General features: G+C 39.5%; 3 protein-coding genes across 5 annotated transcripts; all 3 read left to right on the top strand.

The window, feature by feature from the left end:
- The first annotated feature begins 536 nt into the window (after positions 1-536).
- On the top strand, positions 537-3,425 carry LOC130506065 (uncharacterized). Of its 3 annotated transcripts, none has more exons than XM_057000676.1 (10): positions 537-684; positions 806-927; positions 1,175-1,448; positions 1,532-1,622; positions 1,740-1,864; positions 1,941-2,022; positions 2,122-2,239; positions 2,355-2,512; positions 2,618-2,732; positions 2,832-3,094. In XM_057000676.1, the coding sequence occupies exons 2-10, from the start codon at positions 895-897 to the stop codon at positions 3,069-3,071; spliced, it is 1,236 nt and encodes a 411-aa protein (XP_056856656.1). In that variant the 5' UTR covers positions 537-684; positions 806-894; the 3' UTR covers positions 3,072-3,094. The 3 variants fall into 3 exon arrangements, with proteins under 3 accessions (XP_056856656.1, XP_056856655.1, XP_056856654.1); XM_057000675.1 differs by lacking the exon at positions 537-684 and adding an exon at positions 3,101-3,425 and having other exon boundaries at positions 691-927; positions 2,832-3,018; XM_057000674.1 differs by lacking the exon at positions 537-684 and having other exon boundaries at positions 691-927.
- Positions 3,426-4,503: 1,078 nt separating this feature from the next.
- Positions 4,504-5,175, top strand: LOC130506067 (F-box protein At2g35280-like). The gene has a single exon (XM_057000679.1). It carries the CDS (start codon positions 4,504-4,506, stop codon positions 5,173-5,175), a length of 672 nt encoding a protein of 223 aa, XP_056856659.1.
- Positions 5,176-6,148: 973 nt separating this feature from the next.
- LOC130506066 (uncharacterized) lies at positions 6,149-11,878 on the top strand (the record flags this gene model as incomplete). The annotated part of the gene is made up of 5 exons (XM_057000677.1): positions 6,149-6,257; positions 6,365-6,451; positions 6,684-6,824; positions 6,906-8,264; positions 8,973-11,878. Coding segments are annotated over exons 1-5 (4,602 nt in total), but the record flags the coding sequence as incomplete, so codon positions are not given.
- Between the last annotated feature and the right edge of the window lie 1,573 nt (positions 11,879-13,451).

Genomic DNA, 13,451 nt, shown 5'->3' with positions numbered 1-13,451 from the left:
TTGTATCGGTTCAATTTGGTATTTCGGGTCACTGAGTGATTCGGTTATCGAAAAGGTTCAAATTTTAAATCCAAACTAGATCATGATCCGCGACGCCCGCCCGGATCCCATTATTTTTGTCTTAACATATAACATATATTTTATAGTAGTTAATATAATTTGGAGTTTGTCTAATTCTATATATGTAGTTTAAATAATTTTGAGTTTGTCCAATTCTATATTGTGTAGTTTAATATAATTGTGAGTTTCTCAGTTTCGTAGTATAGATGTAGGGTGAAAACAATAATCTATATCTATAAAGAAGAGTGTTTCTCTCCCAATGTGACAACTAGGATGACACCTAAGAAATTCGAGCCCTGACATGGCGACACCTGTCCAGTTATATGAAGTGCACCGTTTCATTTATTCTATTAGTTGATGGGCTTCGCGATTTGTGATTGGGCTCTGTCTCATCTTTTCCTTATATTGATCGTTTTTCCGGCCCAGCTCGAACCAGAGTAAGCGATAGCCCTAATCGGATCTCTCCTTCGTCCTCCATGACTCTATCGGCGCCGTTCGTGAAGAACCGGAAACGGTAACGGATCCGTTCCTTGCGCATCATAGTTACTCCGTGTGACTTGAATTCGAGACTTCAATGCGGTCCCTTCGGTTTCGCTGATCAAGCGTTGGTGTGTGCTATAAAAGGTCCCTATCTTACTCTTTTGTTTTTTCCTTCACCTCTTAATCTCTCTGATACCTATCATTGCTAATTCACAATCTTCATCCTCTTCTCGACTAATGGCTATGACGAAAGTTTTCTTTTCAGATTTGAAATCCGGCCGGTGCTCCGCCGTCGTTGAGGCGCGGCTCCTTCGGTTCTGGGAAGCAAGAAACGTGAAACGTGGCGGCGAGCTCATGTGGGCTGACCTCCTTTTGGTGGACGTCAATGTAAGTTCATTCCATACGATTTGTTGTTTGAGTGTTGCAATCTTCAGTTTTACTGTGTTTTTTTTTTTTTTTTTTTTTTGTTCGTTGTGTCCTTTTGGTTGTTGTCTCGATTGAGTAATTAGGTATTTTATTGATGGGGTTGTGTGTATGTTGAACTGGACGTAAACTGAAATTAGTTACATTGGTTTTGTGTGTGTTGGTTTATTTTCATACTATGATTGTCTGATGCTTCTTTCTGCATATTCAGGGCACTATTATGCAGGCAAGCATAAGCTCTAACCGTCTCCCACGATACCAGGAACAACTCATTGCCGGTACAATGTTTTCGATTTCTGGTTTTGACGTCGCTAGGTGTGCGCAGAACTTCCGGCTTACGGATTCTTCTCTCCACATCCGGTTCAGCGAAACAACCTCCTTTAAGGAATTGTCCGACCCGGTTTCACCTTTGCCCACGGAAGCTTTCCGGTTCCGTAACCAGTCGGAGTTGCATGGACTGGCAAACACGAACAGTCACTTACCAGGTAAGGTTTTTTTTTTTTTCACACTGTTAGTTCATGTTGTATGAATATGTACATTGATTAATGATCTGGTAGGCTTTATGTAGACATCATAGGGGAGATCCTTGGGGTGAGGAGTACCGTAACTGATCCTCCTGAAGCAAAGAATCGTGTGATGGTGACTATCAGGCTGGACAGGTATTGGATTGATATAGCTGTAGCTCATTTGAATATGGTGTGTAGTTGCCATATTATTTTTTTGTTTTACCCTGTCTTCAATTATTTTAACAGATGTGCTATTTTCGATTTGTGCAGTGATGACACTGTCACTCTAAGCCTATTTGACTCCCAGGCTGTTGCTTTCCATATGCAACTTGAGTCAATGCGTGATGATCCGAAGGTCATTGTTGCCACCAGCATAAACCCGAAACTGGTTGGAGGTAGTGAAGTGTTTTTGTGCATATGTTATTACATGTTTTGTACAAATTGATTTGACACAATTCATGATCCATTTAGGTCGTTTGTTTCTCAATGCCACATCTGGAACACATGTGTATTTCGATAAGCAGACCGATGCAGGAAGCGCCCGTTTCTATCAGTAAGTTTTTGTTTGGTTTCACATGGGTTTGTATGTGTTCACGGTTGGAGATTTAACCAGTGTTGTCTTTTTTTTTTTTTTTCTTTTTTTTTTTTGTAGATTGGTCGCCAGAGACACGGGTCTACCGTCAGCCGCTCCGCTGCTCAGGTCGTATGCAAAGGTCGAGAAGATGACTATTGCTGAGCTCAGCAATTTTGTCGTTACTGCTGCGTCCCAGGTAACGATAGTCTGGCATCCATTAAGATTAGTTTTGTTTTATATTCAGTGTTTTGTTTGCACCTTTTTGAAACTTATAAATCGCTTTATGTCTGACTCTTATATTATTGGTGCAGGAAATTGATTTTCTGTGTACTGGGAAGGTTGTTCGTGTGGAAGCAGAGAAGGGTTGGTGTTATGTTGCGTGCTCTAAGTGCAGTAAGAAACTGCAGCGTAGTTCATCTGCCTTGGTGTGTGGACGTTGCGATAACTCACATGCTATTGGGACTCTCCGGTATGCATTGTTTTTATTGTAGCTAATTACATTCTGATAAGTAATTTAGACGCTGGTTTATATCTCTTTTAAGCAATTTGAATTCTGTTCTGCTGTCTATTTTAGCTATCGTGTGGAAACGGTGATATCTGATGATTCCGGCGAAGGCACGTTCGTCTGGTTTGATGGTGTGATGACCAAGCTGCATAGTCTTCGAGCAAGTGAGGCTGTACAGATGCTGGTATGACGTAACTTTGTATACGTGCATGTGTTTGGTTCGTCGTATTTGTGTTGATTACTAAACGCACCTGGGTTTGACAACTGTGATCATGACTAACAGGGTGAAGAGGGAGTGAATCCAGAAGACTCAATGGTACCTCCGTTCATCACAGAAATGGAAGGAAACACATACACGTTCCAAGTGAGAGTTACTGCATACAATTTCACTGAACACCATAAGACCTTCACTATCACGCGTGTAGATAAGGACCATGGTCGGCTGCCAAATGATGACGTCGATGACAATGTAAGTATACTCACTTACAACTCCTCGATTCCAATTTGCTGTATCCAAACATAGGTGTGTATAACAGAATTAATGGATAGGGGGGTGACGATGGTGATGATGATGACAAATCGCCTGGAAAGCAGTCCACCGGTGGAAACGGAGATGGGGATGGGACTGGTGGGACACCATCGGATGGGGGTGTGATCACAGGGGGTAAGGCGCGTGGGAGTACTGATATGGCATCACCTGCTGGGGTGAAGAAGGCGAGAGTTGAATGAGACTATGCTCAGTCGCTCATATTTAATAATGCATATGCAGTATCTTTAATTGTCGTGTGTTTGAAATTTGCTTTGGATATTTGATTTGGATGTTTGCTTTGGATATTCCCATATATATGGGTTATTGAAATTAAAATTTTAAGACTTATCACTGTGCAAGTATTTTGGATTCATTGCATCCATTGTTTTTTTTTTCTTTTGTTCTCTTTTACTTTATTCTAATTGGTTTGCTAATAGGATTTTTGGCATCTTATTAGTTGGATCACGTCGCGCTGTTCAGTATACGTAGTTATATGGCAGGACTGTTCAGCCTACGTTGTTATGTGGCAGAATGATTCGTATTATAAATATATTCTATATTGCATTAAATCTTTATTATGCGACGTAATCATCACTGTACAAGTGTTCTCGATACATTACCTTCAATGGCATGGATGAATTCATTTCCATGTAATCTTTTACGGGGTTCGTTATATAAATAAACATTACGAAACTTAGAGGATAATAATATGGTGGAGGTGATTATATTAAAAAGAGTAGAGCATCTTCGAGTAGATATACAATCATTTATAGAGATGTACTAAAGTCACCATTTCATATTTTTTTTTTGTTTTTTTTTTCCCGTTTTTACTAATTGAAGATGAACCATAACATGATCTTAATAGGTATATATGAGCAGATAATACCATCATTTATAGAGATGTACTAAAGTCACCATAACAAGATCTTAATATGTCCATCATATTGAATATTTTAAAATATAATTTCAGGCTCTGCCTACTATTAGATAAGCATGTTTGATTTGTAGCTGATAGCATGATGGTTTTTTCTTCATGATTTTATTCGAGTGGATGAAATATGCTATTCATACAGCGTTCATATTTGGGAATTTTTGAATATGAATAATTTTTGGGGTTGGAGAACAAAATTACAAAAATCAGAATTATAAATATACAAAAAAAATGATTAACATCCCCAAATTATATCAGAACCGCTAACGTCCCTCTTTAATATTATAAAGTATAATCAAGTGCGTAGTGGGATGTGTTAATGCAAATACGTTACACTCTATCACTGTAAACCGTAACTCCTTATACCTTCGTCTACATTCCTTATATATAACAAGAACAAGACAAACCAATAAATTAAAAAAAAAAAAAACAGAGTAAAACACTAACCACCATTACAGCAAAAGCTTAAACCCCTATACACTCCCCAAAGAAACGATGGAGCCAAACAAGCGTAATCCAACACGTCTCGATACGTTGCCCGATGACATGTTGCGTGTCATCATATCAAAGGTCGGTGCCGCCTCCTCCTCCGACTACGCTAACACTGTGCTGTCATGCAGGAGCATGAACTTTGGTCTTGATGATCCTCTCATCGCCACAACCCTGTGCATATCCCCTTTGGTGGAACAACCCCGCCTTGCTGACAACTATGGCAAACTAATGGAGCAGCTTCTCGCAGCCGATAATCTTGCCGCTCATTATGTCAAGGGAATCCGTGAGTATTTCCTCTTTGATAACCAGTCCCTTGGACTTCACCACTTGCGTATTGCATCTAATGGGAGTCATAGGGAGGCAACGTACCTCTACGGCCTTCTTCGAATGGCCCTAGGAATGGTTGACGAAGGTAAGAAAATCATCTCGGAGTTATCTGAAGATGTTGGAGTTGCTTCCGTTGAGAAAATCTGGGTCAAGGTCCAGAAGTCCATAAGTGATCTGCCCCTGCGTCTGAAGGACGAGTATGTTGCTACGTACATGAAGATGAAGCCAGACGTTAACTGTCATCCAGCTGAAGTCGATACGGTCTGCTCCGGCTGCTTTCACGCTTACCTCATGTATGAGTTCTTTGACATGGTCATTGGTCTCAACCCAGTTTCCGCGACTGCATGAGTTGCTTGGTGATCAAGTTATAACCGGATTACTGTTTTTTCCCCCTTCCTTTTTCGTTCTTGGTAGTTTTGATTTGTTGTCTTTTTAATATTTCTGTTTTGTGTAATGAGTGTGTCATTGTCCTATCTGTAGATGGGATCAATATCACCAGTTTCCCTTTTTATCTAAAAAAAAAAAATTCCGGTTATTTGAATTTAGTCTACAATCCTTTTTTTAATTCTTTTAAAAAATTAGTTGGATATTCGAAACAAAGTAGCACACCAAAACAAGTATTTTAAAAAAAAAACAAATGATATAAGGTATAACGTTCATAGATTAAAACATAGCGACGGTGGTCCTCTTTATAAGCTAAGACTACTAAACAACGCTTCAACAAATATTCAACAAATAGATTAAGTCATTTTACGTTCTGTAAGGTATAACAAATAGTTTAAATTTTTAACAAAAAAAAAACAAATATTTACTTTGATTAAGATCAACGCCTAGATGTATAGGTCGCTTGAATTCTTTATTAGGTAATCATAGGTGGATATAACAGTTAGCTATATCTATAGATATAAAATTATGGGATATAAATACATAGTTATTTGTGTCAAATTGGCGTCCCATAATGTTCAAATCTAAAATATTTCGACTTCTTATCTCACCTCCAAGCGTCACCTAGCTATATCATAAGAGTTGTGATATATTACCAGTTCTTATTTTTAAATAGCATGACTTAATTTCCCTGCTTAATAGCATTCATTCTTTTTAAGTATCTTTCTATAATTTATAAAATAGAAATTAATAGGATAAATATTCTTCCCATATGACTATATATATGGAAAGTAATACACACTCATTTAAGGCTAATAAATGTCCTCTTAAGACACGAATTTTTAGTAACTGATAATTGTATCAAGCACCACAATCAGTCACATTTGTGTTTCAGAAATATTAGATCCCTAAGCTCTGTGTTAGATACTCTAGCGCAATGGTGAACGAAGCCGAGACCAGCGATCAAAGAATCAACATCGAAAGAAGTTTGGATGCTGACGGAAGCATTGGAAACGTCTGTGAAAGCATGGGGGTCAATGGATCTGGTGCGTCCATTGCTCTCTTGGTTTGAACTCATCCATTTTGCGTATTATACTAATATCATTTATAATCGTCCTTTTTGTTTTTCTTTTTTTTTGTTTTTTGGAATAAGGGGATCAACGAGGAGATATAACGCGGTCATCACGACGGTCCCGAATGCTGGTTAGGTCCACAAAAACGAACAGGTCACCTACAGTTGGTGAGTCAATATTGTATTGTCACCATTATCGATTTAACATATCAGCATTGCTTACACGATCGCTATTTGTGAATACCGTAGCTGACAACAAATCGATGAAGAAACGGGGAGTGGGCAGACCAATCATTCCAACGGGTATATCTTATAAGCTACATAGCATAAGAACCTGCCTCTACATAGATAGATATATATGTGTTTATGTATCTACTGACACATTCAGCAACTCATGCAGCACTGTTATTCTCAAGCGATGCTAACCCACCCGTGATTCCGTATGCGGAAGCAACTCGGAATGCCAGACAATTGCGATTATCAATCCGTAGACAAAGGAGAGCAGCTCTGTCATCCACGTCTGTGTCCACAACTGCTAAACGTAAGATTATTGAACTCTGTAGTCTGGCGTTCTATATTACAGTACATGAAATTAGCCTGACATTGCTCTATCAAAATTCAGGTAAAAAGAAAATCAAACCATGTGTCAAGTGGGATTTGGTGTCATGCCCATCGTGTAAAGCATTACTATGGAACGCCGAAGCAGTTGGCGGTGGGACCAACCGGTCGAAGAAAGAGTTTAGTCTATGCTGCCAGAAGGGGCGTGTGAGGCTTCCACCGGTTCGAGAGCCACCGTCACCGTTGCTAGAGCTGTTGGAGTCACCAAAATTCAGACCACACATCAGAGTTGCAAACAGTCTGCTTGCATTCACATCAATGGGTGCCCATATTGACCATAGCGTTACTGGAACCCCAGGACCTTTTACCTTCCGTGTCCATGGCCAGATAACTCACAGAATTGGCTCCATGCTACCCGAAGATGGTAACGATCCGCAGTATTTGCAGCTCTATATTTTCGATACCGAAAACGAGATCGAGAACAGAAAGAGAGCGATTACCAAAGGTTCTGCATCACTAGAACTCGATGATGCTATCATTGCCCAGTTGATTGAGATGCTTGACACTAACAACCACCTAGCCAGGACCTTTAGACATGCTCGCGACCGCTTCCGCGCCACTGGGACAATCGAGTTTAGTATCACATTAGTCAGTCATCCAAACAGAGGCCGACAGTATGATCTTCCTTCCGCAAGTGAGATCGGTGGACTGGTGGTTGGAGATTTATCTGCGACAACTGTAGGAAGAGACATTGTGGTCGAGCTTAAATCTTCGCAGCTGCAAAGAATAGGTGATCTCCACCCGTTACTGATGAGTCTTCAGTATCCATTGTTGTTTCCGTACGGGGAAACTGGGTACAACGAACGACTGCCATACGAAGGGCCGGAAACTTCCACTGTGAAGAGGGAATTCATGACGATGCGAGAGTTTTATGCTTATCAAATCCAGACCAGACCTTCAGAAGGAATGACAATTATTAAGGGAGGAAGATTACTGCACCAGTATATTGTTGACGCATATGTGGCTACAGAGACAGAGAGACTGCGGTTCATCAGTCTGAATCAAAAGAAGCTGCGGGCAGATCTATACAACAATGTATGCGACGCAGTTGAAGCCGGTGATGCTGACCCGGCTCAAATTGGTAAAAAGGTCATCCTCCCTTCATCCTTCACGGCTGGACCTCGGTACATGGCTGAAAAATATCAAGACGCAATGGCTATATGCCGTTGGTATGGGAACCCTCATCTCTTCATCACCGTCACCGCGAACCCAAATTGGGTGGAGCTCAAAAATCATCTTACTGCATATGGAGGTGACTCCCCTAATAGCCGGCCTGACCTCGAGTGTCGACTCTTCAAGCTAAAGCTTGATGAAATGATGGCAGAATTCAAAAACGGAGTTTACTTCCCTAAACCGGCCGCAGGTACAAGTTAATCTCAAATATATTCCGGTTAAAAATTCACACTGATATACTGAGACAACCTTACCAGAGTTAAATTCACCTATAATACCTATTTATTGAGAATCATATAACATAATTTCACTTATTCGAAAAAACCAAAAAAAACCCCCGGTTATAGTTTAAATACTGATACGGAACTAAAATATGTGATCAAAACTACCCCAACAAAAGCAACTTTGAGATTCTTAGAAGGAAAGAGTTCAATGGTAAAGAATGTGATTTTGATTTCAAAATTACAAAATAATACTCCATACATAAGTATAGTAGTCTTCAGAATATGTTGAATAGCAAATACAATGGAACAAACCATAAACTGATGTAATGCCACCCAGTGAAAATAGGATAAGAATATAATTTAGCTACTAATTTAATTGGTCACTAATAAATTTAAAAAAAAGGTATTACCCCAAACTACTACAAATTTTTGATTAAAATTATAATATGTATAGATATATGTTGTTGACTTCTATTATTTATTGTATTTATTCTAATTAAAATTACCACCATTTAACTACGAATACTCATGCCCCATTTTTTCACCATAACAGTGGTTACTAAAGTAAAACGATAATGGTAAATATATGATTCGAAAATTGTTGATTTATCTCTAATCTAATGAGTAAACATAGTTTACCCCAGTCATTTTAACTAAACTTATGATTATTGCAGTGGTCTACACCATAGAATTTCAGAAGCGAGGTTTGCCCCATGCCCATATCTTATTATGGTTAAAAGGAGTAAAAAAGGAGGTTACAGCTGCAATGATTGATGAATATATCTCGGCAGAGTTTCCAGATAGAGAGCTTGACCCGGAGGGCTTTGATTTGGTTGAGCGGCATATGATACATGGTCCGTGTGGCAGGTTACGCCCCAGGTCGCCGTGCATGGACAAAGGGGAGTGCACTAAGAGTTTCCCAAAACCTTTCTCGGATCACACAAGAATTGACAAATCTGGATTCGTGGTATATAGGAGGAGGGGTGATTCTGGGTCGTTTGTTGTCAAGGGTGATATCAAACTGGATCATCGATATGTGGTGCCTCATAATCTTGCTCTGCTGAAGAAATACCAAGCCCACATCAACGTTGAATGGTGCTGTAGGACAAGTGCAATCAAATACCTATTTAAATACATTACCAAAGGCGTTGATCGTGCTACTGCTCACCTACAGAAAAAGGAATCTGCAGGCATCGTGAATCAGGAGGAAAAGAAAAAAACAAGTATGGTCAACGAGATTGACAAGTTTTTGGAATGCCGCTATATATCGGCTTGCGAAGGTGCATGGAGATTATTTGCTTTCCCAATACACCATAACCAGCCTAATGTTGTTAAGCTTCCAGTACACCTACCAGGGGAGCATTTGATGGTCTACGATGAATCTGCTGACCTATCAGAGGTGCTATGCCGGGAGAATATAGATAAGACGATGTTAACTGCATTCTTTGAGGCGTGTGAGATATATGAGGAAGCTAGGGAGCTGACATACATTGAGTTCCCCTCCAGGTTCGTATATCAGTCAGCCGGGAAACTATGGGCACCAAGACAACAAGGAGAAGCTATTGGCCGTGTCGTGTATGTCAGTCCAACCTCCGGAGATAGATACTACTTAAGGATATTGTTAAATGTTGTGAGAGGTCCTAGGAGCTATTATGATTTATGCAGTGTTGGTGGGGTCTTTTACAAGAAGTGCAAAGACGCGTGCTATGCCAGAGGTTTACTCAATGATGATAAAGAGTGGCATGAAGCAATAGAAGAGCCATCTTACTGGGCGACTGGACGTCAGCTGAGAAGATTATTTGTACTTATACTGGTATACTGTCAGGTTATAAGCCCTCTAAAGCTGTGGGAGCATTCATGGAAGTTTTTAGCTGAGGACATACTCTACATGAAACGTAAGGAGTTTCGATTTCCAGAGCTTGAATTAGAGGACGAGCAGTTGAAGCAGTATACTCTGATCGAGGTCGAGAGACATCTAAAAGAGCATAACCAGACGTTAGAAGACTACGATGAGATGCCTAAGCCAGATAAATCCATAATATCAGAGTTGAACAACCCGGAGTTGCGGCAAGAGTTACTTTACGACGTCAAGAAGGAGGCTGAAACGCATCGTGAGTTGTTTAGCGCCCTCAATCAGGATCAGCGCACAGTGTATGATGCAGTTCTCAAGTCAGTTGAAGAAGGATTAGGGCAACTGTTCTTTGTGTATGGTCCAGGAGGAACTGGTAAAACGTACCTGTACAGGACCATCATCGCACGGATCAGGTCAGTAGGCAAAGTAGTTATACCGGTTGCAACCGCCGGTATCGCGGCATTGCTTCTTCCAGGTGGGAGAACAGCCCACTCACGGTTTAAACTACCACTGGCACTGGATGATAGTTCGATGTGTAATATACACAAAGGGTCTAGCTTGGCTGAATTAATATGCAAGGCGGACCTAATAATATGGGACGAGGCTCCGATGGCGCATAGACACACGTTTGAAACACTAGACCGTTCTCTCAGAGATTTGTTATCGCACGCAGATCCCGAGGCAGCCACAAAGCCTTTTGGTGGCAAGACGGTGCTTCTTGGGGGCGATTTTAGACAAATTCTACCGGTCATCCCACACGGGAAACGTCCGGATACGGTTCTCGCGTCCATTAGCAAGTCGTATATTTGGAAAATGGCACGAGTCTATTCACTGTCAATAAACATGAGGCTGCGGCAGGAGGACAAAGACTTTGCAGAATGGCTCTTGCAAGTAGGAAATGGGGAAGCGGAAACAGTGTCATCATATAAATCAAAGCATGAAGAAGGTAGTCAGATTTTTGTGGACAAGAGCTTATTACTACCTCGCTCTGAAACTCCACATGAAGCTTTGGCAGATGCTGCATATCCAAACTTCCTCCAGAACTACCGAAACAAAGAGTACCTGAAGGAAAGAGCCGTCTTGACACCGACAAATAATACCGTACATGAGATCAACGCTTATCTACTCTCTAAGATCCCATCACATGCTAGGGAGTATTTGAGCTCAGATTCCATCGATTTTGAGGCCACACCAGCTGATGATTGGACCAGCCATTACCCACCTGAATATCTCAATTCACTAGAATTTCCAGGACTTCCGAATCACCGGCTGTGCTTGAAAGTAGGGGCACCAGTTATGATGCTGCGCAATCTTAACCAGGATCTAGGTTTGTGCAATGGTACAAGGATGATGGTCACCCGGCTAGGTAGCAGGATTGTTCAAGCTGAGATCATGACTGGCACAGAAGTTGGTGAGCAGGTTTTGATTCCTAGGATTCAGCTAACACCCACAGATACCATCCATCCATTCACTTTCAACCGTCGGCAATTCCCGATCAGGCTGTGCTATGCCATGACCATAAACAAGAGCCAGGGGCAGAGCCTAAATAATGTCGCTCTATATCTTCCCCGCCCTGTGTTTACTCATGGTCAACTATATGTGGCCATGTCTAGGGTCACGTCTCCAAATGGGCTTAAGATATTAGACGAGACTTCCGATGCGGACGGTAAAGATGGAGTGACCAATATTGTCTACAGGGAAATCTTCAATGACATCCAAGTGACACAGGTAATAGCAAAGCCCTTAGTTCATGCATTCATAAATATCTGATTTTGATTGCATATAGTAATGATATTCATTTACATTTATCATACTACTGATATAAGATCGCATAATGCGTAGCTCTGCAAAAATAATATGATTATCAGAATGTTTGGATTCAGCTTTTACGACCATTGAAAATTTTAAGTTACAATATTAGAAAAAAACACAATAGTTCTAATATTTTAGATAGAGTCTATGCTATTGGTTATTTTAGAGTAGGATGTACAAAGGGGTTGAGGATTAAAAGGTCTGGGGTATCAGTTTAAGATTATAAGGCAAGATTGGAAAAAGAATTTCAAAATGTTCTACGTACCATAGTTATGTTTAAAAGTTATTATTCACAGAATAGAGGTTGTCTATGGTGTTGAGTTCTCAGACTGGTAGTTGAAAGCGAATTGATTTTTGAATAGCGATTAAAAATTTAGGACAAATTAAATATTTGACGTTAGAACTTAGAAGTTTATATCCTCACTTTCTGCAGTGAATTTAGCAAGGATATACACGGTCCGGGCAGAGATCAAGCATCGGATCAGCGCGTTCCTCTGTTTATGTTTGATTTGATTCATCAAAAATATACTTCCGGTTTATAATCAGTACAGACATCCACTGAGATATTAGTTTACTTACACTTACTGAATATTGTGTGTTATTATTGAACCTGCGTTTGTTTACAATTTAAAGCACTATCTTGACTCCCACCGTTTAATACGCGGGTCTCATGTTTACATATCTTCCTATACACGTAAACGTCCGTCCATATGGTTTCATATATCCAAGACATATGGCGTAAGTACACAAGCACATGACTTATAGTCTGCAATAACCACTATCATAAAAGATGACACTAACCGTCATCGCTACTAATGCTACGGAAGCAACGTTGCTCTACATACTACTCCTTCACCCTATCCCTCTGTTTTCAATTGACATCCCGCCCGTAGGGCGGGCCGACCCTAGTCTAATATTAACCAATACAATTTAGACTAACATAACTGAAGTCTTTATTATGATATTAATAAAATAGTTATAATTTATACAATAGATAAACAAAAATATTTATGAGAAAAAACTAACAAAGATTAACCGTGCTGATATATAAATGTTTTATATTTGGTTAAATAATTTAAATGAAATTGTACTAATCCAAAAAAATAGTTTCAAATTTTTTTATTAATAAAATAGTATTTTGAATTTATATGCAAAAAGTTCAATACGAAAATGACTAATGTGTTTTTTATAAATTTAAATGCTTACAATGTTTCTGTTTTATACTTATTCACAATATAAATATTATGGCCCATAAAGTAAATTTTTATTGTAAATATCTATGTTTTGATATGTAATTAATAAGCCGTAACAGCAATTGTCCAAGAAAAAATTAAAGATGTTATATTTTATTTTCCTTTTCTTTGTTATATATATAAGGAAATATATTCTAGTTATTGCATATCTAAGGTAAATCCGTCCCTTTAAATTATAGAATGTTCTATGTTATACTTATATTATTTGAGTATCAAGAAATATATATTCTGATATC

This window comes from Raphanus sativus, unplaced genomic scaffold (assembly GCF_000801105.2).
Source record: "Raphanus sativus cultivar WK10039 unplaced genomic scaffold, ASM80110v3 Scaffold2854, whole genome shotgun sequence".
NCBI lineage: Eukaryota > Viridiplantae > Streptophyta > Magnoliopsida > Brassicales > Brassicaceae > Raphanus > Raphanus sativus.
Note: the sequence above shows the minus strand (reverse complement) of the source record. Positions and strands in the feature narration are given on the sequence as shown.

Bases quoted from the DNA above. Each gene is read 5' to 3' on its own strand.
- LOC130506065 (XM_057000674.1), top strand. From the start codon at position 778: ATGGCTATGACGAAAGTTTTCTTTTCAGATTTGAAATCCGGCCGGTGC. The intron at 1,623-1,739 runs GTATTGGATTGA...CGATTTGTGCAG, and splicing joins GTGACTATCAGGCTGGACAG to TGATGACACTGTCACTCTAA. The intron at 2,240-2,354 runs GTAACGATAGTC...TTATTGGTGCAG, and splicing joins TCGTTACTGCTGCGTCCCAG to GAAATTGATTTTCTGTGTAC.
- LOC130506067 (XM_057000679.1), top strand. From the start codon at position 4,504: ATGGAGCCAAACAAGCGTAATCCAACACGTCTCGATACGTTGCCCGAT.